Below are 26,676 nucleotides of genomic sequence, written 5' to 3' on the forward strand. Positions count from 1 at the left end.
GTTCAAACAAGTTCCCGATTATTCAGGGGACATGTTTATATTCTAGGAAGATTCCCACCTCTGCTCCTTTTTATGTTGCTTCTTACCTGACTTACATAAAAATATAATAAATTGGATGCTTGCAGGAACGATAGAAACATGACGTGTTTGGAAGTGAAGGCGCCCCAAAATCACTCTCTCCAATTGACTTTCTAAGGAGACGGGAGTTTGATGCATTGTTAGTGCAGCTCTGGAAACAGGCTTATGTCAGAGGCTGGCAAGAGGAGTTTCTCTCTTGGGCAGTTGTGTGGGGCCAGGAAGGTGGATGGGCAGAGCCAGTGTAGTGGGTGGGAGGCCCACATGTTCTCAGGTCCCGAGTTATGAAATTCACAGCATCATCATCATCATGAAAATCTTAAGTTTTGAACAAGGCAACTGACATTTTCACAAGGCCCTCCAACTTTAATATCTGAAACTATCTATAGGGTTTGTAGCTACACAGACTTGAGTTCAAGTTCTAGCTATTGACTGCCTCAGTTTCCTTATCTGTAAAAATGACAGATAAAATGTTGTCTTCTCAAACTGGAAGTGAGAGCTCAAGATACACATCTAGTACACAGGGGACCTGAAAGGCAGTGATAGACCCGGAGACATGCTTTTTATCGACATGTGCAGTATCAACAGTTAAACTTACAACTATGACATAATGTCAGAAACACTAGCCAGCTGGGACAAGCAGGCATCACCTGTGTGGTACCGAAGCCAATCCTAGGTGTGCTGGCTCAGAACACACCAAGCAAAGAATGTTTTCCTAAGGGGAGCATTCTAAGGCTGAGGGCCCTGTCCATCAGTTATCAACTTTTTTGCTGCTATGACACTTGACAGATATGTTTACCAGCACAACACGTTCTCAGTGTCTCACATTCACACATGCTTCCTTCTTTTCCAGAAAACTCTCAAGGTAGCGAACAAGTGAGACTGACATTATTATGAAGATGCCCTTGCCTTGGATATAACTTATTTGCAAACTTCAGTATTTCAACCATTATTTGTAACACATGGTTTCCCCCATACCACACGACATAATTTGATAAGGCAGCGTATCACAATTCCAACGCTGAGAACTAGAAATAAGGATGGATCCTCAAGATCCCAAACAAGAGACTTCCCTCCCACTCCCATGACAAGTGGGACAGACTGGGACCAATAGGAGCCCGCCATGACTTTGACAATGTGCGTAGCTGTGCTATGGCCTGAATAAGTGATGCCAGTTACCAGGCAGGACAGCCAGAGTCAGAGGAACACTGAGCAGTTAGTCAGATGGACTTGTGATGAATACATGACAAGCAATCTTAAAACATCTGGCTAAACATTTTACACCCCCATCCTCCTCCCTCCCTGAGAATGGAGAAAAGATTTTAAATTGAATTCATAAGAAACATAAGTTAATTCCTGGGCACTTGGGGGCTTTGGTCCAAAAAAAATTTCTCATGGGATTAAAGTAGGAATGAGGGTGACCTTTGTTGCATTCAATTTAGGGTGTTTGGGGGCTAAGAGTCCAGATGTGTGACTTCCAGGGAAAGCACCTCAGCTGCACTCAGCTTCCTTTGCTGCTCAGGTCTGTGGGCACATGCATATTGGGAGACATGAACCCATTGTCTCTGGGGTGTCCTGCATTTTCTCTCTCTGGCCCAAAGGGATTTTGTGGGTAGTGATGGCCAAAGCTGGACCACCTCCTATCCACAGGGCAGCCTGTGAATGGCCAGAGGAAAATACAGCTCTTCTTCCAAGATCCCTCATCAGAACAAATTATTTCTCCTTTGTCTCAGTGGTGGGAGTTGGTACCTAAATAATGGTACAGCTCTTAGACCCACATAACATGGCACATGGTACCTGAAAGATGCTTCAGTCTCCAATGATTAGAATTAATGCCTGCCTAATTTACCAAACACCTCAAATGTTTATCTTTGGAAATGGTAGTTTTGGCTTAGACAACCAGGATATCACTCCTTGAACCTCTCAAGGATCATGGTAAGCAAATCATAAGCCACCACATAGATTCTCAGGAAACCAGAGACAGTGCCCCAACAATGTAGCCACAGCAGCAGCTTTTAGCACAAATGAAAGAAAACACAAACGCAGTCAAAGGAGGACAACATCATGGGCATTGGTGCCTCTGTCCTCAGCCTAACCCAGACCTTCCAGGCTCAGCAATAGATTCTGCTTCCTGGGTACCAGTTTTCCAGCACATTGTACTAGATCCTGGGAAAGAAATCTAAAGAATGCTTTGATAGCATTTCTGGTTTTGGGTTATTCTGTGATTGTTTTTCTTACCTGTTGTCGAATTTCTTCCTCCATTTTTACGGGAGAGCCCAATTCTGCAACTTGTTTGACGCCCTCGCTGGCATATCCTCCGTACTCCCACAGCACGTAATTCTTGGAGTGGGATCCACCAATGATCGCAGACCAGTGGTTGGCCCGACCTAGGAAAGCCAATCAGGATGCAGATGTCAGTGTGGCTGTGGCTCAAACTCAAGGCCCTTTAATGATGGGGACGAAGTATAATTGGACAATGACTAAACCAGAGCTGGCTACCCACCTGGTTGGTGCTAGGCCCTGTGCTATAGCAGCGATGAGTAAGACAGTCCCTATGGACAGGTAAGTCTTGGGAACATGCAGACAGGGCAACAGTAGATGACTGAATAAGACACAGGGGCTGCCCAGAATGATGGCTTTCATTTGGAAGGGTTTCAGAGAAGGGAACAGCTGAGAGAATTTTAAAGGCTGATCAAATTTGTAAGATAGAATAGAGAGGCAATACTATTTCTGGCAGGCTAAGAAACATTAAATAACACTGTGTGTTTAGGGAGCCATAAGTAATTTAGCATTGCTGTGCCACAAACTGTCAAGGGAAGAAGTAAGAAATAATGCCAGGGAGGGAGGAAGAAGCCTACTCATGGATGGCTTTGTTCTAAATACTTCAGGAGTCTGGATGTCATTTGAAAGGGTTTGAAACCACAGAAGGGCTCTGTGTAGGGGAGTGATGTGATCACATTTGAATTTCAGATAAATCATCCAGGCAGCAGTGTAGAGAATGCATTAGAGGGAGCAAGATTGTAGTGCAGAGCTGGGGAGGTCAGCAAGGAGCAAAAAGTAAAGGGGTAGAGTGTGAAATAGGCTTACAATTCTGGGGAATAAGCATTGTTGCCTTTAGCTGGCTTTTCTGTACATCCCAGCATGGGGGTTGGGGAAGGCAGGCTAGCCATGCTGAAGGATGCAAAGGCAGTTGGAATATGAGGAAGTGATCAGTCCACTGTGGTTTGGTGAGGATCATGCAGGAGGATGATTGTTGTGGGTTGTAGGCCCTGGGAATTAATGGTCGACACAAGAGGAGAGCAGAATAAGGTCTGGGTGGGACCAAGACAGATCTTAACCTGGAGATTTTTTTAAAGTCCCAGAGAGAGGAGCAGAGTCAATATCAGTGTGACATTGGGTTTGCTTTGCATGCGATGAATGTGTGTGTGTGTGTATATATATATATATATATGTCTTACTAAGTTACATACAATTCATCATAGGGTTGGCTTAGTTCTCTGCCATTCTTTGGTTGGGTTTTAAAAGTCTTCAGTTTAAGAACATTTTTAGGTGTAGGAAAGAGGAAAACTTGCACTGGCGTCCACAACTGACATTTGCAGTTCATCACCTGTGGCCTAGTGTGGGCAGAACACTCCATTGCAACCCACCACTTAGGAAATGACTCCCATCAGGACTAGGTCCTGTTTTTGTTTGCCACCTGCTACCCCATGGGCCCTGCTCCCAGGGGCACATTAAGAGCATGGGCACAAAGCCAGCCTTCTGGCCTGCTGAGGGCAGCCTTGCCCCACCCCAGGCAGATGACAACACCATGTGGGTCTGCCCAACTGCTTGTTCATTATTTCCCACACATCAGGGAGATGCAAACTTGTGTTTATCTGTCGTGTTTCTAGAGAAGACAGATGGAGACGCTGCCAGCTATTGCTCTCCCTCTCTTCCTGTGTGAGGAGAATGTCCTAGCTGTCATCTCAGCCAAGAGCACTGCTTGTAGTAAGAGCAAGAACGGGAACGAGTGCTGGCCTTTGGTTCATGATGTGAACTCAGGGAAACCAGTCAAAGCACCTCTTGGTCCCCTTGTTCTGTGCCATCAAAATGCCCCCTTGTTCCAGACCTATTCTACCTGCAATATGTTTTTATTGATTTCAGAGAGGAAGGGAGAGGAAGAGAGAGATAGAAACATCAATGATGAGAGAATCATTGATCTGCTGCCTCCTGCACAGCCCACACTGGGGATCAAGTCTGCAAACTGGGCATGCACCCTGACTGGGAATGGAACCATGACCTCCTGGTTCATAGGTTGATGCTCAACCACTGAGCCATGCTGGTCTGGCATCCTACCTACAATTTTTGTACCTCAGTGGCTTAACCCATGCTGGTCCCTTCGTGCTTCTTTGCTCTTGTCTTGGCCAACTCATCCTTCCTTGATGATACCCAGAAGCCTCCCAAGACTGACTGAAACCTTTGTCATAGGTTTCCTCTAGCAAAAATAATAATCACTTGTTACATGTCTGCTTTCCCACTAGACTTAAGCTCCCTGATAGAATTTGTTTTCAGCACTGCATCCCCAGTACCTGGCACTGTGCCTGATACAGTGTGAGTGCTCAGTACACATTTCCTAAAGCATTTCATCCAAATGATCCAGTGGGAAGGTGGCAGTATCCGTGCTTGGAGCTTTTGGGAGCAGGTTTGTACAGATTGGATTCAAAGTGATTACATTAAAATCTCAGTTCAGCATAGCTCCTGACACCTACTGGGCTAACGCACTTAGCTATCCTGCATACTATTATGAAACAAACATCAACCAACAACAGAAAAGAAACCATTGGTCTTAAAACCAGCAGAGAGGGATCCAAGTCCTGGCATTACTACTTCCTAACTGTGCAAACTTGGTCAAATTCCAATTACTTTATCTCCCTGAGTTTTGTTTGGCTTTCTCTTTTATAATTCAAGAATGATAATGCCTACCTTATCAACCTATTATATTAATTAAATTAAATTATTGAAAAAGGGATATAATATATGTGCAATTACTACTGGCAACACAATAGACACTCAATAATTATCATTTCCTCCTTCCCTGGTTGTTAGGGAGACTGTAAAAATGAGTAAAACACAAAACCTGCCCTAATTCAGTAAAGAAGATAAGAAATAGATAATATGGAACAGGATAAGAGAATGGAAACAAGCACAGTCATAGGGGGATTAGGAGATGGGCCCAGATGGGTCTTTCTGGTTTATTCATTCAACTTCCATTAAATCTGTGCCAAGTGTAGTGGCTGGCCATAGACCCTGACAGGAATTAGATATGGTGCTTGCTCTAGAGGGACTCATAGTCTAGGGGTGGAGAAACAGATGGATAAGCAGATTACTTACAATTAAGCATGGTCAGGGTTATTACAGAAACAAGAACAGAGAGCACAGGGGATGGAGCAGCTTACTCCAAATTCCCCTAACATCCAACGATTCAGTCTAAAGGCACATGTGCAAAGAAGCAAGTGCTTCAAGAGTATGATGCTTTTGTGGTTTCTTACCCTTCAATAAATTCATTAGACCAGTTAGACATTCTAGTCAATACAGTTGTAAGCTTTCTACAATGATCTTACAACATACCACATTAATTCACATTTTAACACATGAATAACATCAGCCACATGACAGATACCTTCAGGGCACTAGGCTAGGGTGAGGGACCAGACTGCACCCTCCCTGTTGGAACAGGCCAGGCAACCATTGAAAAACAATTTGAAAGGACATGATTTTAGGTGAGGGGCAGTCATTCAGGTGCAGAATGATACAGGGGAGAAAAGCATGATTGCCACGAGCCAGCCATTCAATCTCTTAGAGTCTCAGCTTACCTTTTCAAAAAAATTTTTTTTTCAACCACATTTTACATTCAATACCATTTCATACCAGTTTCAGAGGTACAACAGCAAATGGTCAGAAAACTGTGCACTCTACAGAGTGGTCCCCTTGCTGCCCCAAGCACTCACATGGCCCCATACCCAGCTATCTCAACATTATCAAATATATCACCCATTCTACAATCTGCATTTCTGTGGCTATTCTATCAATTTGCACTGGGGGGGAAATAAAAAGAGAATAATTACTGGGCTTCACTGTCTCTCTCAGAGTTGTGCAAAGTAATTGGGCTGGTTTTGGAAAGAACTATAAAAACTTGAAAAAACTGTATAAAACAAAGGTCTCTGAACAATTATAGACAGAAAGCACTATGAGAATCCACAAGAGGAATTCAGAAGAAGTGGGGGGACCTAGAAAATGTTCTCATTGGAAGGAGGCTCCCATGGGAAGATTGGGCAGTAGGAAAGGATTCTATTAAAAAAAAAAAATAGCCGAAGCCGGTTTGGCTCAGTGGTAGAGCGTCGGTCTGCGGACTGAAAGGTCTCAGGTTCGATTCCGGTCAAGGGCATGTACGTTGGTTGCGGGCACATCCCCAGTGGAGGGTGTGCAAGAGGCAGCTGGTCGATGTTTCTCACTCATCGACGTTTCTAGCTCTCTATCTCTCTCCCTTCCTCTCTGTAAAAAATCAATAAAATATATTAAAAAAAAAAATAAATAAATAAATAAAATAAAATAAAATAAAAAAAAATAGATAAGAGGATTAAACACTTACTGAAGGGTATTAGGTTGTAGGTATAATGCTTTCCTAGATGTAATGCTCGCAACAACCTCACTCTCATTGTCTGGATGAGGGCACTGAGTCCCAGAGATGGTAAGGAACCTACCCAAGCTCACAGAGCTAGTGATGAGCAAAGCTTGAGTTCAAACCCAGGTCTGCCTGATCCCAGAAGACACACTCTTTTCTCTACATCCTCCCGAGAGGCCAGGAACCAGAGAAGACCATTTGGTGGCCTGAGGAGTTGAAGACAAAGAAATAAGATGAAAAAGAAAGCCAGGGCCAGTCTGTGGGAGGGTGCTTGAATGCCTGTCATGGTAAATGGCATTGGTAAAAGGGGAAAACATGATGGGAGTTTTCTTCTGGGAAGAATGACAATAGCTACATATTGAGCTGATATTATGTGCCAGGCTCTGTGCCAAGGACTTGACCAACATTATCACATTAAACACTCAAAAAATAAAACCATTTTGATATAGATGAAATTATAATTTTCATTTTTCATATGAGGAAACTTTGGCTGAGAGACGTTGAGTTAATCCACGATCACAGAAACAGATGATTGAAGACGCTGGAATTGAGTTGGATTGGTCTGGTGCCAAGGCCCAGCTCTTCTCCACCCACTGCACCACATCTCCAGCAGGATACGCTCCAGACGGCTCAAGGGTGAAGGGACCAAATAGAAGACCCACCGGCATTTCCTGAATGAGTTGTATAAGTTCTGCCTTAGGGCATTGGAGAGAAAATGAATACTCTGGGTCAGAGGTATGAGCAATAAGTGGAAAGATGGGACAATCTTTGGGAGACAGTTTGGTAAAATAGTTAAAACTCTGATTTTTGGATTAGACTAACCTATACTCTAGTCTCAGTTCTGAAACTATCTAGCTTAAATAATCACTCTCAACCTCAGTTTCTTTTTCTATAAAGTTGGAATATTGACATAACCAACCTCCTAGTGTTGTTTTGAGGCTGAAGTAATGACTAGTGGCTAGCACATAAAATAGGCTCGATGCTAATAAATGTTAATGAGTAAAATTAAATTGGAACAAGGCAGGGCAAACCCAGACAAGTTTCTGAAAGGCATGGGAACCAAAGAGAATCTGAGTGGTAGATTGGGCAGCAGTTTGACTTAGGACTGGTGGGTAGAGATAGAAATGTCAGATGCAAGAACCTAAATGTGAAAAAATGGTAGAGAGTTGTCTAAATATGACACAGTGGTCTGGGGCCTGCAGAATAAGGTGGTTAAGCAGAATCCAGTAAAATGAGACACAGAGAAGTTTAGACTTGGGCCCCACCATCCTCCAGGAAATAAGAGAGGAGAGAGAGAAGCCCCATTATTAAAAGGTCTGGGGATAGGGGCCTAAGTAAATGCTTGAGGCCTTCTTTTATATATTTTTTACAGAGAGGAAGGGAGAGAGCTAGAGAGCTAGAAACGTCGATAAGAGAGAAACATCGACCAGCTGCCTCTTGCACATCTCCTACCGGGGATGTGCCCGCAACCAATGTACAATACATGCCCTTGACCGGAATCGAACCTGGGACCTTTTAGTCCGCAGACCGATGCTCTATCACTGAGCCAAACCGGCTTCGGCTGCTTGAGGCCTTCTTAAAGGACTATTCCTATGGGGGTCCTTGGTGAAACACTGAGGCTTCAGTCTTGGGTGCAATGGCAAAGATGCCAAGACCATCACCAACCCCTTTTGCTCTCAGGTATGGCCACAGCTATTTGGTTTAACATGCCTCAGTCTCATTCTGGCAGTGTCTCATTGGCCTATACATATCTGGGTTTAGATATTTACTCCCAATAGCTTGGATGAGGCACAGATGGAACAGAGGCAGGTGGGAAGTGGCAGGAAGGAGTGATTATTCACGTGAGTTTGAGATACCGATAGCCAACCTGGTACATTTGTCTACAATGCCACTCCAGGGACATATATCCTGAATGTATGTGCAGTAACCTTATTTCTGACACCTTTTCTGTTGTCATTGCTGGTGCTAAATTACCATTGTTCACAAAGATGCCTGAAAGGCCATCACTGATAAAAGAAGAGCGTTTTGTCTGGCTTTTTTGGCTGATGTGGGAGGTGGCACGCTGCAGGGTAAATGGATTCCCTGAGATGTTCTGCATACTACGGCAGGTGTTCAGTGACAGCCCAGATTTCCTGGCCTGCTTTGACAGTGGCTGTATTCCCCTGCCAATCCCAAGCCTGAACAAAGCCGCCCATTCATTTCCTTGACATTCATTTATAACACTTCATTGGAGAATGTTCTACAACTTGGTGACTGGTTTACTACAGCATCCTTTTATCTAACCTCAGCCTCAGCAAATTTTTTTTTTTTTTTTGGGGGGGGAACCCTGTAATTTGCTATAGTAGCAACCCCAGAACTCCTCTGATCTCTAAGTCTTAGCCTCCTCCTGCCTTTTATCTTTTAGTAAATGACCTTATCATTTAACTCTTCTGAGAAGGCCAAGGTCAAACCATCCAAAGACTCATCCATGCACCATGTGGCCACTGACCAATAGAAAAAATGCCGTGGACCTGCCAGCTCTATTCATAAAAGTCATCTTGGATCTCACTTTCCTCTTGCCCTTGTTATTCTCATCCTAGGCTCAGTTCCAGAATCTGCATGGTTTTTGATACTTTGGAATTGGCTACAGAACTTGGCTCCTCTGGCTTTACCCCTGGGTGCTGACCAAGACACAGCGTGTACTTGTTCTGTGGCTCTTCCTGCTCTTGGCTGCTTCAAAAATTCGCTCTAACCAAACCATTCTGGTTTTCAGGATCTCATCCCAGTATGGCCTCCTGGAAAAAGCTCTGCATGGGGAAATATGTCAATTAGGCCAGAAATTCCTCACCTTTCTGTTGCTCAGCTAGCCTTTTTTCCTTTCTCAAGGTTTCAAGAAAAGTGTCACTTTTTCAATTGAGAACCAACTCTTACACTTAGGAAATTGGTTATGTTCTTTTGTATTTCCTTGAGGCCTCCATCAATAATATTCTATTAAATTAATTAATTGAATGAACATTTAATAGACATACATACAGGGTATCCCCCCAAAGTGTATACACAATTTTTTTTCTGATAGCTCAATAGATGTTTCTTTCTTTTTAGATTTAACCCATTGGAATTAGTAATTATCCAAACTGTGTATACATTTTTGGGACACCCTATGTACTATGTGCTAATTCAGGGATCAATAAGCTATAACCCATTAGCTGTTCTTGTTCTAATAAAGTGTTTTATTTTACATATTATTTTTTTACTGTTTATGGCTGCTTTCATGCTACAATGGCAGAGTCAAGTAGTTACAACAGAGAGACTGTCTAGCTGCAAACCCCCTTAAAATATTTACTATCTGGCCCTGTGTAGAAAAAGTTTTCTAAAACCTGTGCTACTCCAAGGAGACCCTGAAAAGAATCATACTTGGCCCCTGTCCTTGAGATGTTCAATCTGCAGGGTAGGGTAAAGGGCATAAAGGACAGGTTATAACAGGCAATTGCAATCAGCTATGTGCAACAGAACTCTGATAAAGGCAAAAACAGAGTGATGTAAGAGCACAGATAAGGGAACATTAAACACTGACTGAACCAGAATGGGCTTCCTGGAAGTTAAGATAATTGAACTACATTCTGAAAGATAAGTAGGAGTTAGCAAGGCAATTACAGGATAGGGAGAAGAGTATTTTTGCAGAGGGACCAGTATGTACAGAATAAAATGTAGAGGTATATGGAAAACCACAAGTTGGTCAAGTAGTGTGTGTGTGTGTGTGTGTGTGTGTGTGTGTGTGTGTGTGTGTATTTGTATTTGTAAGAACGGGATGATCAGTGATGAAGCCAGTTAGCCAGGCATATCATGAAGGGATAGGAATGTCTTAACAGTAAGTTTTTATTTTATCTTGAAGGTAGTGTAGAGCAGAGAAGAGACAGTCCTGTCTGAAGGCAACTCCCAAATCTACATATGCTCATACAACTTCTGCTTCTTATTCTTATGTAGTAAATGGCACTAGACTAGCCTCAGCATTTAATTGTAAAACTGGACAAAATATGTGAAACTCCAGCTTTCAGATGTTGGAAAACAGACAGCAAAGGACTATAATCCTCAACAGAAGGGACACATAAGAGGTGAGCCCTAGATTTGTCCTGGGCATTTTCTGATTTGTGGTGCATCATTTACTAGCAGTATGACCTTGAAAAAAAAAATACCTATGTTTTCTAAGACTTTGTTTTCTTATCTGTGAAAAAGAAATAACAATAGCACCTACCAGTTAGGATTGTTATGGCTATTACAGAAGGAAACCAACCATAAGAAAACAGTACAGTTTCTGTTATATAGCAAATATTTAATAAATGTTACTTTTAATATTAATATTCCATTTCTCCTAGGAAGATGAGGATTGGGAACAAACTGGAGCATGCACAGGACCTATCCATTAGGATAAAGCAAAATCTTGGAAGATAGCTTGATTTTCCAGGTGGTATGGTCAGCTTAATTGTGGTTCAGGTCACAGTCAGCTCTGGAGAGGGGGACAGTAGAAACCCATCAGGGGGTGGAGCAAAGGGTGAGGAAATGGCAGCAGAATGTGTCATGTATATGGACAGAAGCAGCCATGAGAGCCCCTGTCAGAAGTTTGCAATGAGGTTTCCAATTCTCCCTTCTGGAGTCAGGGTGGGAGACTGAAAAGAGGATGCAGGGGCCAAAGCAGCATCTCTGTTCTTGAGTCTAGAGATAGTTTAGGAGCCCAGAGATAAATCCCACAGGACCCAGAACTTGGATTGGGGCTGAAGTGTTTTTAACAACTGTCTGTCTTGCATATGAATTGCCCTAGAAACAGGGAAACAATAATAATTAAAACAGCTAATGAGAGTTTACTATGTGCTTTTTATATTGTTATTTATTTAATCCTTAGAACAAGGCCATTTGACAGATTTGGAAATTAAAGCACAGAAAGTTTAAGTGACTTGCCTAGTTATCCAGCTAGTACTAGTAATGCGGGTGGTGGTGGTGGTGGTGGTGGTGGTGGTCTTAATCCAGCATTTAAAAGGGTTCAGGAATCTGGAGAAGGTACTGTGTATAAGTTAATAAAGAGTCCAGAGATGAAACATAATTTTGGAAGACATTTTGGGGGGCCAGAGGAGCTTGGCTAAAGGAACCAAGTCCTCTGTCTCTCTGGACCCCTTGCTGTTTATTAACACAAATTATCCTAAAGAAAGACAAGGTTTAGTATACAGAATCCATTGTCAAATTTGAGAAACTGCCTATGGCTGTTCAGGTGTTTGGCCAGCAGGAGGCAATAACATGTAGATTGAAATGTCCTCAGCTATCTGGCAGCAAGCAACCATTTATGCATCCTTTTCAGGTTTGTGGAAATGCCCTTAGTCATTTCCAAAAGGCAATAACATATGTGATTCAGCCCTTGCTGAGTCCCCAAGTTCCATCAACCTTTTGATGAAACTCTTGCATTTATGACATGCTGGAATTAGCTCCCGGCATACTCGTAAGTGAGAGAGCCAGGATTTGGAGCCATGCAGGATCACTCTAGAGAAGTTTTGTTTAAATGAGCTTTTCTGTGAAGGTGGAGGTGCTCTATATTCCACTCTCCAATATGGTTGCCAGTTGCCATATGTGGCTATTGAGCACTTACAGTGAAAAAAGGCCAGTGTGACTGAGAATTCTAATTTTAAATTTTATTTAATTTTAACCAGTTTAAATTTAAATAACCATGTGTGTCTAGTGGCCATCAATTTGGATAGCAGAGTTCTGGAATCTAGGAAAGATCTGAGGATTGTTGCTAAGTTCAAGGACCAAGTGTGCAGGTAACCCCTCCTGGGAAGTGGAAGCAGAAGAGGATAAACCCTACCGGGGACTGGGGTCTCTCACAGGTGGCAAGGTAAGACAGCATGCAGGAAGAGCCAATGAATTTTAACTACGATTTGGCCTACAGCAGTTGTATTTGGTGCTTTGTATTACTCATCTAAATCTACCTCTCACTTAAGCCACAACAATGATGGCAGGTGTGGGTCACACTCGCACTGTCAGTGTGCATGTCAGATGTACTGTGCTTCTTTCCACTTACTGCCTCATGGCCTCTCGGAAGTTCTGAGGCCTGATTGGCCTACAAGCAAGTGCTAGGATATTAGTGCTTCTGAAGACCATCTGCAATCCATAGAGGGGCAGGTGCTAGCTGACAAATCTGGGAGGTGGATAATTCTTGGAGGCATATGTACACTTTTCAGAGATACAATGACTTCAAAATACACTCTTAGGTTGATTCCTCCTCCTCCCTTTTCCTTCTTCCCCAATGCCTTCTCTCCTGCTTCGTAGATCATATTCTATATAAAGTGCACCAAAGTCCTTGCCTCAGGCTCTGCTTTTGGGGAAATTGAGACATGGTTCAAATCAAGTAAGATCATGTGTCTGGGCACAGAGACCCAAAAAGTGACAGTCTGGAGATTAGATGAGAGGCACCCCTCTATCCAAAGTTATGGACATTGTCTTCATCATTGCTGTCATTGTTATCATTATCATCACAACCACTACCATTCATTGAACACATTCTCAGCATCATGCGTGTCATAGGAATTAGCTAGCATCCTGCTGTTCTCACAATGGTCATACTAGGTAGGTCAGTTACCATCCTGTGTTATGGATGAGGGAACTGAGCTGCTAGCAAGGGGCAGAGCTGAGATTATAATAAGATCTGCGAAGGCCACACCCTTACTACTTCCCTAGGGATCCAGAGCTTGAACTAAGTCCAGATATTGTTAGAAGGCCATTCTGATATCACCAGAATCAGCTCTTGGAGTGGGTATAACCAAGGGGTTAAATAGAACTGTGCCTGTCCAGCCTCTGACAACATTGTAGGTATTGGCTCTTGACATCATCAATTTCAGCCTTCTTCAAACTCAGCCTTTCCGGGACAATTTTTCTGAACTTCTGACTGTGATTTGTTTAGACATCTCTTAAAGCCTCGACAACCATGTGATTCTCATTTTAGAGGCAAAGAACATAATCTTAGGGCACCCCACAGACTCTCCATTGCTACTGTGGAGGCTGATTAAAAGTTTATTGTGCACTGACAAATAGCATAGGGGTTATATTTCTAGAAAAGGGAACTTTATTTAAAAGTGTCCTTCCAAGCTGACTTTTCCACATAAACATTGTTATAAATGGGAGAGAGGCTGTATTTCTGGACGCCTTCCAAATGCTTAATACACCATTAACATCTGAGTTTGAAACTCCAGGGAAGAAACTGTAGCACTTTGGATGATAAATTCTAGCAATGTTTATCTATTTTTAAAAATCTAGGAGCTTGTATTTAAAAACTTAGCAGGAACAATAAATAACTTTATTTTTTTAAAGTATAACAAACAAAAAAGAGAGAACTTCTCCCAACCCCATTAGTTCATTTTTCAGGTTTCCATCTTAACTGTCAGCTGTACCCTGGAAATAGTAAGCCATTGCTCTTTAGTGTTTAAAAAGTATTTAGGCAGCAAAGAGAAGAAAGAGTAATTACTGAGCACATGGTTGTTCTGGCTGCTTCATATGTATCCTCTAACTTACTTTCAATCCCATTTCATTGGTGAGAAAACAGAGGCTTGAAGAGAATGCCAATGGGCATGTTGCTTATGAGTGGTTGAACCAGGATTTAAATCATAATTACCTTGTCTTTGGGAAGACTTTTTGTTCTGCCAGTGAGAGAGAAGCTAGAGGCTCTGGAGAAAGTTTGTTAAGCTAATAATAGAAGCAAAGTCTATTGAACCAAGTCTATATATAGGATGAAAGAGGAGTCAAGCTGAGGTAAAAAAAAAAAAAATCACACCTCAAAATTGAAGGTAAAAGGGAAGATAGGAGCCCAATTTCTTTCATGACTATAGATGCAGCAACCTCAAACAAAATATTGGCCTTATGTCCAGTTATTTAGAAAAAGTACATCATATCACAATCATATAATGTTTATTCCAGAAATGTAAAGGAGGTTTAACATTCAACATTCCAACAATATAATTCATCACATTAACAGAAAAATTATATGAATATCTTCACAGATACAGAAAAAGTATTGATTATATTCAATATCTATTTATGATTTTAAAAATCTCAGCAAACTAAGAACAGAAGGGAACTTTCTTTACCTGATAAATAGATTCCAAAAAAGCTATAGCAAAAATCATACTTAATAACATATTAAAAGATTTCCCTACAATTACTGCTAAAATAAAAGGCATTTCTCACAAGATTGAAACAAGGCAAGAATGCCCATCGTCACCACTTCTGATCATCCTAATACTGGAAATTCCAGCCAGTGCAACAAGGCAAGAAAGAGAAATAGAAGGCATAAGGATCGGAAAGTAATTGTGGTAAGATATAATTATGTTTGTAAGAAATTCCAAAATAATCTCTATATAAGCAAATAGAATTAATAAATGTATATAGCAAGGTCTCTGAATACTAGGTCAATATACAAGAATTAACTTAATTCCTAAATACAAGTGACAAATTTAAATTAATATTTTAAAAAGCTATTATTTAGAATAGCATAAAAATATATTTTAAAGGATAAGTATAGTGAAAAATGAAAAGACTTCTCCATAAAAAGCTATATGTTTACTTAGAGCAGTGGTCTGCAAACTGTGGCTCTCAAACCACATGCAGCTCTTTGGCCCCTTGAATATGGCTCTTCCACAAAATACCACTGCCTGGGCAAGTCTATTTTGAAGAAGTGGCATTAGAAGTTTAAGTTTTAAAAATTTGGCTCTCAAATTTCAATTGTTGTACTGTTGATATTTGGCTCTGTTGACTAATGAGTTGGCTGCCCACTGATTTAGAGTAAATCTAAATAAATGGGGCAATATAACATATATGTTGATTAGAAGAGTCAATAATCCAAAATTGCCAAATATCCCCTAATTTTCCCACAAATTTAACATACACCCAATTAAAATAATAGCAGGTTTTTAAAAAGTAAAAATTGAGACCATGATTCTAAAACTTATGTAGAAATGAAAAGAACCAAGAACAGCCAAAATAATCTTGAAGAAGAACAAAGCTGGAGGACTAACATTCCCAGGTATGAAGGACAAACAAATTGAACCAATGAAACAGAATGACAGAAAACAAAGTCCAGAAATAGACCCACATATATATTAAGCCACTAGATATATAACAAAGGTGATTCTAATGCAGAAAGGAAAGAATGGGCATTCCAGTAAATAATTCTGGGGGAAAAAGAATTTTGACCCCTCTCTCAAGTCATACAAAATTCAATTACAGATCAACTCAAGATCTAGATACAAAAGGTAAAGACAATGAAGCTTTTAGAAGAGTCTATAGAGCAAAGTCTTCATGACTTGGAGGAAGGCAAACATATTCTTAAGTGAGACACAAAAAATGCTAACTTCAAAGAAAAAAGATTATATGGGATAGATTAAAATTAAAACCTTTTGTTCATCAAAGATTAGGAGAATAAAATGACAAGCCACAGAATGGAAAAAGATATTTGGAATATATACATTTGACAAAGGACTCACATCTAGAATATATAAAGAACCCCTAAGGAGCAATAAGAAAAAGGTAGATAACTCAATAGAAAAAAATGGCCAAAAGACAAAACCAGTCACTTTAGATTAGCCAAATGATGAATATCAATATAGTAATCAAAATAAAAGAAATTGAAATCACAATGCTACATCACTACATATAAATAATTTTATTGTGCAAAATTATTGAACAGCATCTACTAAAACTAGGTTACATATACTATGACCCAGCAGTTCCACTCCTAATATATAACCAGCAGAAATGCATGCATATACCAGTATTTATCAGAAGCCATGCACGTGAATGCTTGCTTACACAGCACTATTCATAATAGCGCCAGAATGGAAACTGCCCAAATGTTCATCCATATTAGAATGGATAAATGAAATGTGGAGCATTCACACAGTGGAGTATTATACAGCCATGAAAAGGAAAACCCCCAAATTATATGCAACCATGTGGATGAATCTTACAAACTATAAAGGTAACAAAAGAAGCCAGACACTAAAGAGTACATGCTATAAAATTCCATCCTCAAAATGTTTAAAAACAAGTAAAATTACTCAATGATAGAATTTAAGAAGACAGCTGCCCTTTGCAAATCTGGAAGGGGACAAAAGGAGTTTGAGTAATTTTCTGACTTTTGTGCTGGTAACATGAATGTGTTCAAATGAATGGCAAATGATGAGCTGTACACTTAACATTCACCAACTTTTCTATATGTGTGTTATGTCTCAATTAAAAGTTCACTTTAAACAAAGAAAAGATGAAAGTGAATACAGCGTTACCTCTCTTTCCTTGTCTCTCAAAGCTTACTCTGGACTACCCCAGGCTTGAGCTGCATTGTATAGGAACCCGAAGTTTAATTCTCATGTAATGGGGATGTGACAGGGAAAATGACCGAGATAAGCTGTGAGCTTGTAAGAGGCAAAAGTTACCTTAGCGCATTTTAAAGATCAGAGGTCAGGTGCCCTGGGCCAGGAGCTCGGCCTGCATGGAGCCATTAGCTGGGAAATGCAAAGCTGGGATCTTTATTCTGAGATTTGACCTCTCACCAAGGCAACTTGGTAGAGCAAGAGCTTGGTTTATCTTAATGCAACTCACTGGCCACATGTTACATAGACTCTGCACCTCAGGCAAGGTCTTGGGAATTCTGAGCCAAACTAGACAAGGGCCGGTCAGCATAAGAGGGAGGCTCAGACACATGAATGGGCAGTTATAGTGCAGCATGGACATTGTTGTGAGAAGAAAACCACAAGACTCGAGCAGGAAAGAGGAGGGCTGCTAATCTAGACTGCGGAATAGAATAGGCTTTCCAAGAGTGGGGTTTATGTTATGAATGTACAGGTTGTGTGCAATCAGCCAGGTGAAGGGGGCGTGGCAGGGCAGGTGCTGCAAGCACATGACAGGACATATGTAAAGGCCCAGAGATCACAGCGCGCAGGGTGCTCTCAGGGAACATAGATGGCTATGGAGCCAAGAGTACAAATTGCAGAGGGGCACAAGATTAGACCGGTTCTGGTCAGGTCCTAATGGATTTAGCCCAGTTATTCCAGGGTGATGCAATTAAATCTTGAATTTACCCCTTCTGGAGTCTGTGACCTTGACCAAGTTCCTTCCGCATTGGTAGTATCAGAACTGTATTCGTTTTGCCTTGAGTATTCAATTTACTTTTGCTTTCCCACCAATCGTTTTAAAAATACATGAAGAGGTAACTTGTTTTCTAAAGGCCCGCGCATAGTAGGTATTATATATGCAGGGAAGTGGTTGGTTGATGAATGCCCAAAGTTCTATGGCAAAGGAGAACAGCGTATTATTTAGAAACACAAAAGTTGGCTCAGGCCCACGCCCACCACCATATGCTGGCAGCTGAGAACACTGCAAAAGCGGTAATCAGCACGGAAAATTCCTTTCAAGTTTCCAAACCTGCAGCCCAAGGTGGCAGCTGGTGGCCTATTATTCCCCGGAGCTCTAGTGAAATGGAGGAGTTCTGTTTGTGCAATCCTAGGCAGAAGTCTGTTTTCTCTTGATGAGGAGGGACAGTTTATGGTTAGAGGGATATTTCCTTCTTCTTTTAAAAAAAAACTTCTTAGAGATTAAATGACCATAGTAAGGACAGCACACATTCCTGCGATAAGGTTTGGCTTCCCAGTTCTTCCTCAGAGGGAAATAAAAGGTTGAATAATTTTATTCATTGCTTGAACAAACTCTAAGGGTGCTGTCAGAATTAAGACCAGACCAGGCTTGGAGATAAGACAGAGAAACTGGTAGTGGAGGTGACTGGACAGGTGAGGGACCTCCCAGACTTAGGGGACACCAGGGACACCAGCATCAGGCATCTCTGACAGCTCTAAGAGGCAGAATTCCAGAACTTGAAGCAATTGGTAGGAGCAAGAGAGAGACCTCATCCATGGAGGGGCAAAGCTAGGCTCCTAAGTGGGTCTCGCTAACATTTCCATGCATCTGGTACTGAGCTAAAAGGCAATATTAACGGCAAGGCTAGCCAAAGATTAGGCAGTCCCTAGATACCCATAGAATCAATAAGTGTCTGAAGATTGAGACCTAATTATGAAAATTTGGACCTACGGCAATACCTGGATCACAAAACAATGAGGTATAACAATAGCTAATCATTCTATAACACTATATGACAGGCACTCTTGTAAACTCTTTACATATATTAAATCATTTCATCCTCACAATAGTCCTGTGAAGCCAGTATTGTTTTTAATTCCTACTTTATAGAGGAGAAAACTGAGGCACAGAGAAGGCAATTAAGTGATTTGCCTATCATCTCACAGATAGTCAATGTTAGAGGCAGGATTCAGTCTGGCTCCAGAGTCCACACACTTAACCAATCAGACGTGAAGGCCTTGTTAGAATGGGGACAATGATGGGTTCCTCAGCTCTTGCAAAAATTCTCCCAAACAAAGAAAACCACTGGTTCCACAACCCCAGGGGCTGGACTGAGACTGAAGAAGGGGCTCAAGGTCCGCATCCCGTTCACTTTTCCGTAGCACTTCGCCTGGAAGCGCCGTTTGTTGTTCTACTCTAAGCATATCATCCCAGTAGCTGTGATTAGCAGATCTAAGCCACCTCGGCCTGCCAGCTTTCCCCTTTTCCTTCAATCTGCCAGTTTTGGCCCAGTAGCCACCAGGATGGGGAGCTGATGTTTCTCTTTGGCTGATGGAACTATCTGACTGACAACCTCTTAGTGGGTGCCTCTGGCACGAAAACAGTGTGAACCATTTCCCAAGTGTTGTGTGTTCAGAACCCCAACTGGCATCACAATTCTATTAGCTTGTTTCCATGCCCTTTGGTAGGAATCCATGCCACTTTGTCAACCAAAATAGGACTTTCAAAAACAGAGTCAGGATGCTGCTCCAATCAGTGTAGCCTAAGCAAGCGCTAATGAAGAATTAGATGCATATAAATTGGGTTGAAGAGGCATTTTCCTGCTTTACTTCCAAAGCGAAACCCAAGAATCCTTGCAAATTGGGAGGACGTTTGGCAGGAATGCACCGGCTGGCACAAAACAGGCAGCAATTCTAGTCATGACCATGAATAGTCAGCCTTATTTGGCATAAACAATTCTTCAGGGTATATTTTCAATTCATTGTTTGGGAAACATAAGCACATACATGCTGTTCGCCTCAGCAGAGTTGTGTGTGTACAATTCTGAGTAACTTTACTAAGGTTTTTAGAACACACCCATTCTTTCATTCTAGGATTATTTTTTAAGTAGTTAGAATATTTTCTTAAAAATAGAGAAGACTTTCCCTCCCTGCCCCCACAGGAAACCCAATAAATAACACATAATGAACATGTACTCTATGTCAGACACTGTGCTGGATGGAACTGGGGATACAATGATGATCCAACCAACTCCAATGCCTTCCTCCGGGGTCTGCCATAAAAATATTATAGAAGGTGGGGAAATAGCAAAGAGGACACTAGGGAGGGACTCGAGGGTGACAAAAAGGATCATGAGGAATTTTGTCCAATATTATTTTTAATAAGTTTAGTACCTTGAAGACGCTGATTATAATTGCATGCCCCAAGGTTGAAGGTGATATGAGAGATTTTCCAGATTGTATAGATTAAAGAAAGTGGAATATATTTAAGGTAGTCTTAGAGCTGGTTTAGATTCTATCCTATATGACATTTCAGTGACATAGTTACAAGGGATGGAGTGGACCCAGAAGCCCAGTTTATTCATCTGTCCTTTCATCCATCTCCTACTCATAGTGTCTACTCTGCTTTGCATTGGTGGTGAGAGTGTGACACAGCCATAAAGAAGACACGGCCCCTGCCCTCAGGGAGCTTGTAGCCTAGTGTAGGGGACAGATTGATGAATACTTTTTTGCCCATTAGGATTTGTGCCATGATGTAGGTGTGGATCAAATGCTGATGCTGATGGGGTCCAGAGGAATAGATAACTCTTCTCTCTGTCTTTGAGGTGAAAGACATGACTGCCCCTCCTGTCCACAGAGAAAAGAACATTGTTCCTTTTCTTAGATTCTCAGAAGATGTCAGTGTCTGCCTTCCTCAGCCCCTCTCAGGTTTCTTGAGTGTCTCCCGTGTGCCAGGCATCTTGCTGCGCACTTTGTACTGCAATGAACAACAGTTAGCATGACAGTTCTTGGAAGTCACCCTTTAGGGAAGACAGCTAATCTCTGTGTGTGTGGCAAAGTGGGGGAGGGGCGGGGAGAAGAAGAGGGCTTAAACAAAGAAATTTATTCTCTCTCAGTTCTGGGCCGGACATCTGAGATCACAGTGTGGGCAGGGCTGTGCTCGCTCTGAAGGCTCTAGGGAAAGACCTGTTCCAGGTTTGGTGGCCTCAGGAGTCTCTTGGCTTGTAGACGTCTTCTTCCTGTCCTCACATGGTGGTCCCTCTGTCCTAATCTCCTCTTCTCATAAGGATGCCAGTCGTACGGATAAGAACTGTCCCTAACAACCTCATGTTAACTTGACCATCTGCAAAGACCCTATTTCCTAATAAGATCACACACGCAGGTCCTGAGGGTTAGGACTGCAACAAAGCCCCTAACTGGGGTTTTTTGCCCATCTGTTGGATTAACCCTTTATCGTCATTCCCTTTTGACCCATAACTCAGCCCTGTTTTGGCTCCTTGTTCTTTGTCCAGTGGTTATACTGAGCTCATATGTACTTTATGGTGCAGCAGGGAGTTCGGACTCACCCGCCCTCCCTGCCCACGCCTGTCCTGGCCATCTGCCACTCCTGGGAGCTCAGGTCTATGTTACCCCTCCCACTTGCTCTTAGGGGTGGATGGGGGATGGCTTCTCTGACTGTCCACGGCTCAGGCTGCCTTTGGAACACATTTGACAATTCAGTTTCCCACCATTTGGCACCCCCTTCCTCCACCAGTGACATCCTGGAGGGAAGACAGGAGGTGACTGGGGCGGTGATAACCCTATTGTGGGTGTGCCCTGCTCTCTGCTGAAATTCATTTCTTTAATGTATTTTTATTGATTTTAGAGAGGAGAGAGAGAAACATCAATGATGAGAGAGAATCATTGATTGGCTGCCTCCTGGACGCCCTCCACTGGGGATGAAGCCTGCAACCTGGGCATGTGCCCTCGATTGGAATTGAACCTGGGACCTTTCAGTCCACAGGATAATGTTCTATCCACCGAGCCAAACAAGCTAGGGCTCAATTAATTTTTTTATAAGTATATTTTTATTGATTCCAGAGAGGAAGGGAGAGGAAGAGAAAGAAACACCAATGATGAGAGAGAATCATTGATAGGCTGACTCCTACACCTTCCTATTGGGGATCAAGCCGGCAACCGTGCCCTGACCAGGAATCACCTCCTGGTTCATAGGTCAACACTCAACCATTGAGCAACACTGGCTGGGCCAGAGTAGCTTCATTTTATGTGGAGGTGAATCACAGGATCTAGAAATATACAAGGATATTGATACAGATATGTGAAAAGAGATATTAAAATATTAAAGTGTCTCTATGCACAAAATATCAAGTGATGCAGATGACTCCTCCATCAAATTAAAAAGGATTGTCAAGGATCATAATTTCAAAGCTGGCAACTGAATGAATTTTAAGCCATGCTTATGTTATTGGTGTACAGATGTACCACTTCATAGCTGGTTTGAAAAAGCAGTCCTAATCCTCTTTCAGGATTAGTCTTGAATTCTGTGAGTTTTATATTATACTAGTGGCCAGATGCATGAAATTCGTGCGAGGGGCTAGGCCCTAGAAGCCCCGGCAGCTTGCCTGGGCCCTCAAAGCCCTGGCTTTGTCCAGAAGGTTGTCCAGAAGGACATCTAAAAGGTCGTTCGGCTGTCCGGTCTAATTAGCATATTATGCTTTTATTATTATAGATTATTATAGATAAATTTATTGAGGAGCATAACCTAGGGCCATGATCAGCAAACTGCAGCTCTCGAGCCACATGCAGCTCTTTGGCCCCTTGAATGTGGCTCTTCCACAAAATACCATGGCCTAGGTGAGTTTATTTTGACGAAGTGGTGTTAGAAGTTTAAGTTTAAAAAATGTGGCTCTCAAAAGAAATTTTACTCGTTGTACTGTTGATATTTGGCTCTGTTGACTAGTGAGTTTGCCGACCACTGACCTAGGGAAACTTGTAGCAGTCACAGTAAATAATAAATGGTTCAGAAGGGGACCAGAGGTTATTGGGGGGCTTTGAGAACTGAACCCAGTCCAGGGTGGGATGTCAAGGAAGACCCCCTTGAAGAACTGACAGTTCAGGCTGCGTTAGGAAGGCTGAGCAAGGCCTGGCTTGGCGAAGAGGGAAAGGGGCTGCACACAGAACTAAGATCAATACTTTAGGTCAGTTTCATTTCTCATCCTAACTTTGAATCTTCTCCAGTTGGTTGCTGCTCAGGCCCTGGTGTGCTTTGAGGCAAATCCCACCTAAGAATTGCTTTTGTGTGTGTTTACAGGGAAAGGGGAAATGAGGAGGAAAACCAAGTAGAACTGACCTTGGGCAACAGACATTGCAGAACACATAAATCCCAAACTCTGTTTATTTCCCTTAGCTTATTTACAGCAATACAAGTCAGTAAATACTAACTGGTAATTAACATTAGCTGACTAGCTCCATGTGTTTGGCTGGCTGATTGTGAAACGTACACTGTATTTGTTATTAAATTCCTTCCCCACACGGGGCAAAGTCACAAATGCAAGCAAGTTCTAACTATTTCCTCATTGCTGGTGAGGCTCTCTGCAGTATGAGACCCTTTGCAAAGTTTATTTTCATTTTAAATCTGGGGCCATTCAATCTCAGTGGTACTTGTAGCGTTAAGGATGATAAAATACACCTGGCACTCGGCCTCTCTCCATTTGGGATTCGGAGGAAATTCAGGAGCTAGGTTGGAACATCAGCAAATTCTCACCAGATGACAGAAGCCAATCAGATGAGAGAATTTGTCCATGAGATCAATGTGAGATCAGAGCTAAAACCTTATTTAAAGCCTGAAAAATTAGAGGGACATACTGATAAGACTAGAAATAAGTGCATTATAGCCACAGCTGACACAGCACTTTCTGTGGATCTGGTACTGATCTCAAAAACCATTTATGCATTATTTCATTTAAAAATAACAATGACTAATGCTGTGAGCTCTCACTATATGCCAAGTCTGTGTTAAGGACTGTAAGAAAATTAACTCATCTAATCCTACAATAGCCCAATAATGTAGATTTGATACTTTTTGTGCAAAATCTGAGTTCAGAGAGGTTGGTTGGTATTCCCCAACCTCCCCAAGCTCCTACAGGCTAGTAAATGGAGGAGCTAGGCTTTGAACCCAGACCATCTTCAAAACAGCTTTAGGAGATAGGTGCTCTGATTATCCTGCTTCACAAATTAGTAACATGAGGCCATAGAGAGAAGCAGCAAAAGCCCTATAAATCTCAGATAGACAACATGTTGGAGATGATTTCCAAGTCCATGATAATTCAGGCTGTCTGTAGCATATATTGGCTTTCAGCACTAGCTACTCTTTCTTGGGGCAAGAGAAACCTGGATTCTAGTTTCTCTCATCTCAGGAATGCTCTTGCAGCTCCCACATTGCTCTGATAGTTGGTGTTGAGATTCATCACTAGGCAGAGAACCTGCTCTCTCCCACCTTCCTGCTTTATTTTTCTGTTTTAAGTCTCCCCACTAAAAGCTAGACCGCTTTTGTTTTTCTTTTTCTTTTCTGATGATCTTGCCTTCAGAATACAGATCAAAGTTTAAGAGGGCGGCAGAATTAGCCCAGGCCTGCAGGCAAGAAATGTTTACCTAAAAATTTAATCAATGGACCAAAGATGGAACCAGAAAGCTGAAAAGCAAAGCCAAATGGATCCATGTCTGCCTCAGGAGGGACAGCAGACTGATGTACAGCTCTCTTCAAAGGTTGCTGAGGGACCCAATAAACCTGAAAAGACTGTGTCCTGAATCTCAATGTGGGGGGTGGAGGGCTGGATAAAGGAACATTCTTCTTCTTCTTCCTCTTGGTTTTCCCAGACCGTGTGCAACAAAGCCAATGGATATTTGCATTCAATGACTGAAAGCCACTCACATCTGTAAACACTGGCTCCGCCACCAAACCCTCCCAGAAAGCCTCTTAGGCCCTTCCGAGGAGCCAGATGTAAAGAGAAAGCCTTCTGCTTTCTATTGCTCTTGCCACTTGAGCTGCAAGACCCTGTGAAGCTCCATGTGTGCGGGAGACAGGGCACATTTTCCTCTTAAATTGAACCAAGCTTATTATGTCGGAGAGAGTTTAATTAAACCCTCGCTGGCAGTTGTGGAAAAGTTAGTTTCTGCCCAAGCCTCACGTCCTGGGGTCCCTGCAGGTGGTACACACTTTCCCTTCCAACGGAAGGTCATTAGGATCATATGACTATGCACAGACTCTGAAAGGTTCCAAGGTGTGCTGAGGCATTTGGTTTGAAACTTACAATTTAATCAATCAACTCGGTGGTAGGGTAGAGGGATTACAACCAACCTACTCCCTCATCAGAGGCCATTTGCTGCCGGGTCGCCCGTACTAATCCTTATTATTAGACACAAGGCAGGGGTGCCTGGGCTGTGATTTTTATACCCTTTGTCCTCGTATATGTTTTTTCTCTCACTCTGAATGTAACGGAGGCTAGGAAAAAGCTGAAAGTATTTCTTTGTACTCATGCTTCTCTTCCAGCCCAAAACAGTAGAGTTCTTGCAAATTGGGAGGGACGCTTGCCAGGGCTGTAGTGCCTGGCACAGACCTTTGCAGAAACTCCACTTGTGATTATAAATACTTGGCCTCTCTTGGCAGAAACAATTCTTGAGGGTATATTTTTCAACTTGTTGTTTGGAAAACTTGAGGACATAACTGCCATTAGCTTCAGCGGAGTTTTGTGTGCACATTCCTGGGTAGCCACACATAATGCTGCTGTGTAATGGAATTTTATATAGTCCCTCCCCTATGATTTCATAAGGTTTTTTGGAGTTTAGAATATTTTTCATGCAAAGGGAAAATTAAGTCTTTGTTATCAAAACACGCATTTCTTGGAATCACAGCATAAGAAGTGGCAAACAGGTTTGATGGAAATATTAAATGAAAAATGCATGGGTTGGTTTCATCCTTAAATGTTAACCACATCTATTTTGCCAGGAAAACTGGTAGCATAGCATTAGAACTTACATAATAACTGATCCATGATGTGCCAATGAGTCCAATCTTTTTCCCTTCACAAATCAGTTCAAACATTTGGGCTGTGTGAACGAAGTGCTGAAACCATGTCCTATTTAAACTGCCAACTAGCAAGAGTAAATGGCACATTATCAATGAAGTAACTTATGCCAATCAATGGTAATGGGACTTTGTCTTGAAAGATATAAAGGAAATATTGCTTTATATAATTCTAAATGGCCACTCTAATAGAGGCATGTCTTAATTAAGAGAGGATATGCTCAAGAAATATAGTTTGGAGACTTCCAGGAGGAAGGCAGAGTGAGATGCTGTGAGCCTTTCAATTTCAAGTCCCATTTAAATGCCAATCAAATAGTCTGAAGCAAAGGTTTCAAAGTAGCCATCATAGTCATTATAAGAAAATCCAGGATGAAAAAAAGGAGTTCTATGGAAAGTAACCTCCCAGGATGACCTGATCATAAATTCCTAGCTGGGCAGGTCATGGTGGGTAGTTACTTTGTTAGTAAGAGGTTTATCTTTAAGGAAGCCCTCTCCATTGTTTCAGGGCATTTAGGTTAACACACCTTTGACATAAGCCCTAATGACCCTTAGACAGCACATAATCTTGTCCTGTAACCCAATACCTCCCTTGCTTTCTCCCACCTCCATGTAATCTTCCTTACCTTCCCTCCTTAATTCCAAATGCTTAAAAGAACCCACAAAATTGTTATTCTATGGGAGCATTTGATAGCTTGCTCCCCGGCATATGTTATCAG

General features: G+C 42.0%; 1 protein-coding gene across 1 annotated transcript in view; it reads right to left on the minus strand.

The window, feature by feature from the left end:
* The window catches only part of SPON1 (spondin 1), a 251,181-nt gene that overhangs the window by 98,481 nt on the left and 126,024 nt on the right, over nucleotides 1-26,676 (minus strand). The window contains exon 6 of the mRNA XM_036427060.2: nucleotides 2,314-2,462. Within this exon, the coding sequence (XP_036282953.1) occupies nucleotides 2,314-2,462 (149 nt within the window). The remainder of the gene's footprint in view (nucleotides 1-2,313; nucleotides 2,463-26,676) is intronic.

Source organism: Pipistrellus kuhlii, unplaced genomic scaffold (assembly GCF_014108245.1).
Source record: "Pipistrellus kuhlii isolate mPipKuh1 unplaced genomic scaffold, mPipKuh1.p scaffold_m20_p_9, whole genome shotgun sequence".
In the NCBI taxonomy this organism is placed as follows: Eukaryota; Metazoa; Chordata; class Mammalia; order Chiroptera; family Vespertilionidae; genus Pipistrellus; species Pipistrellus kuhlii.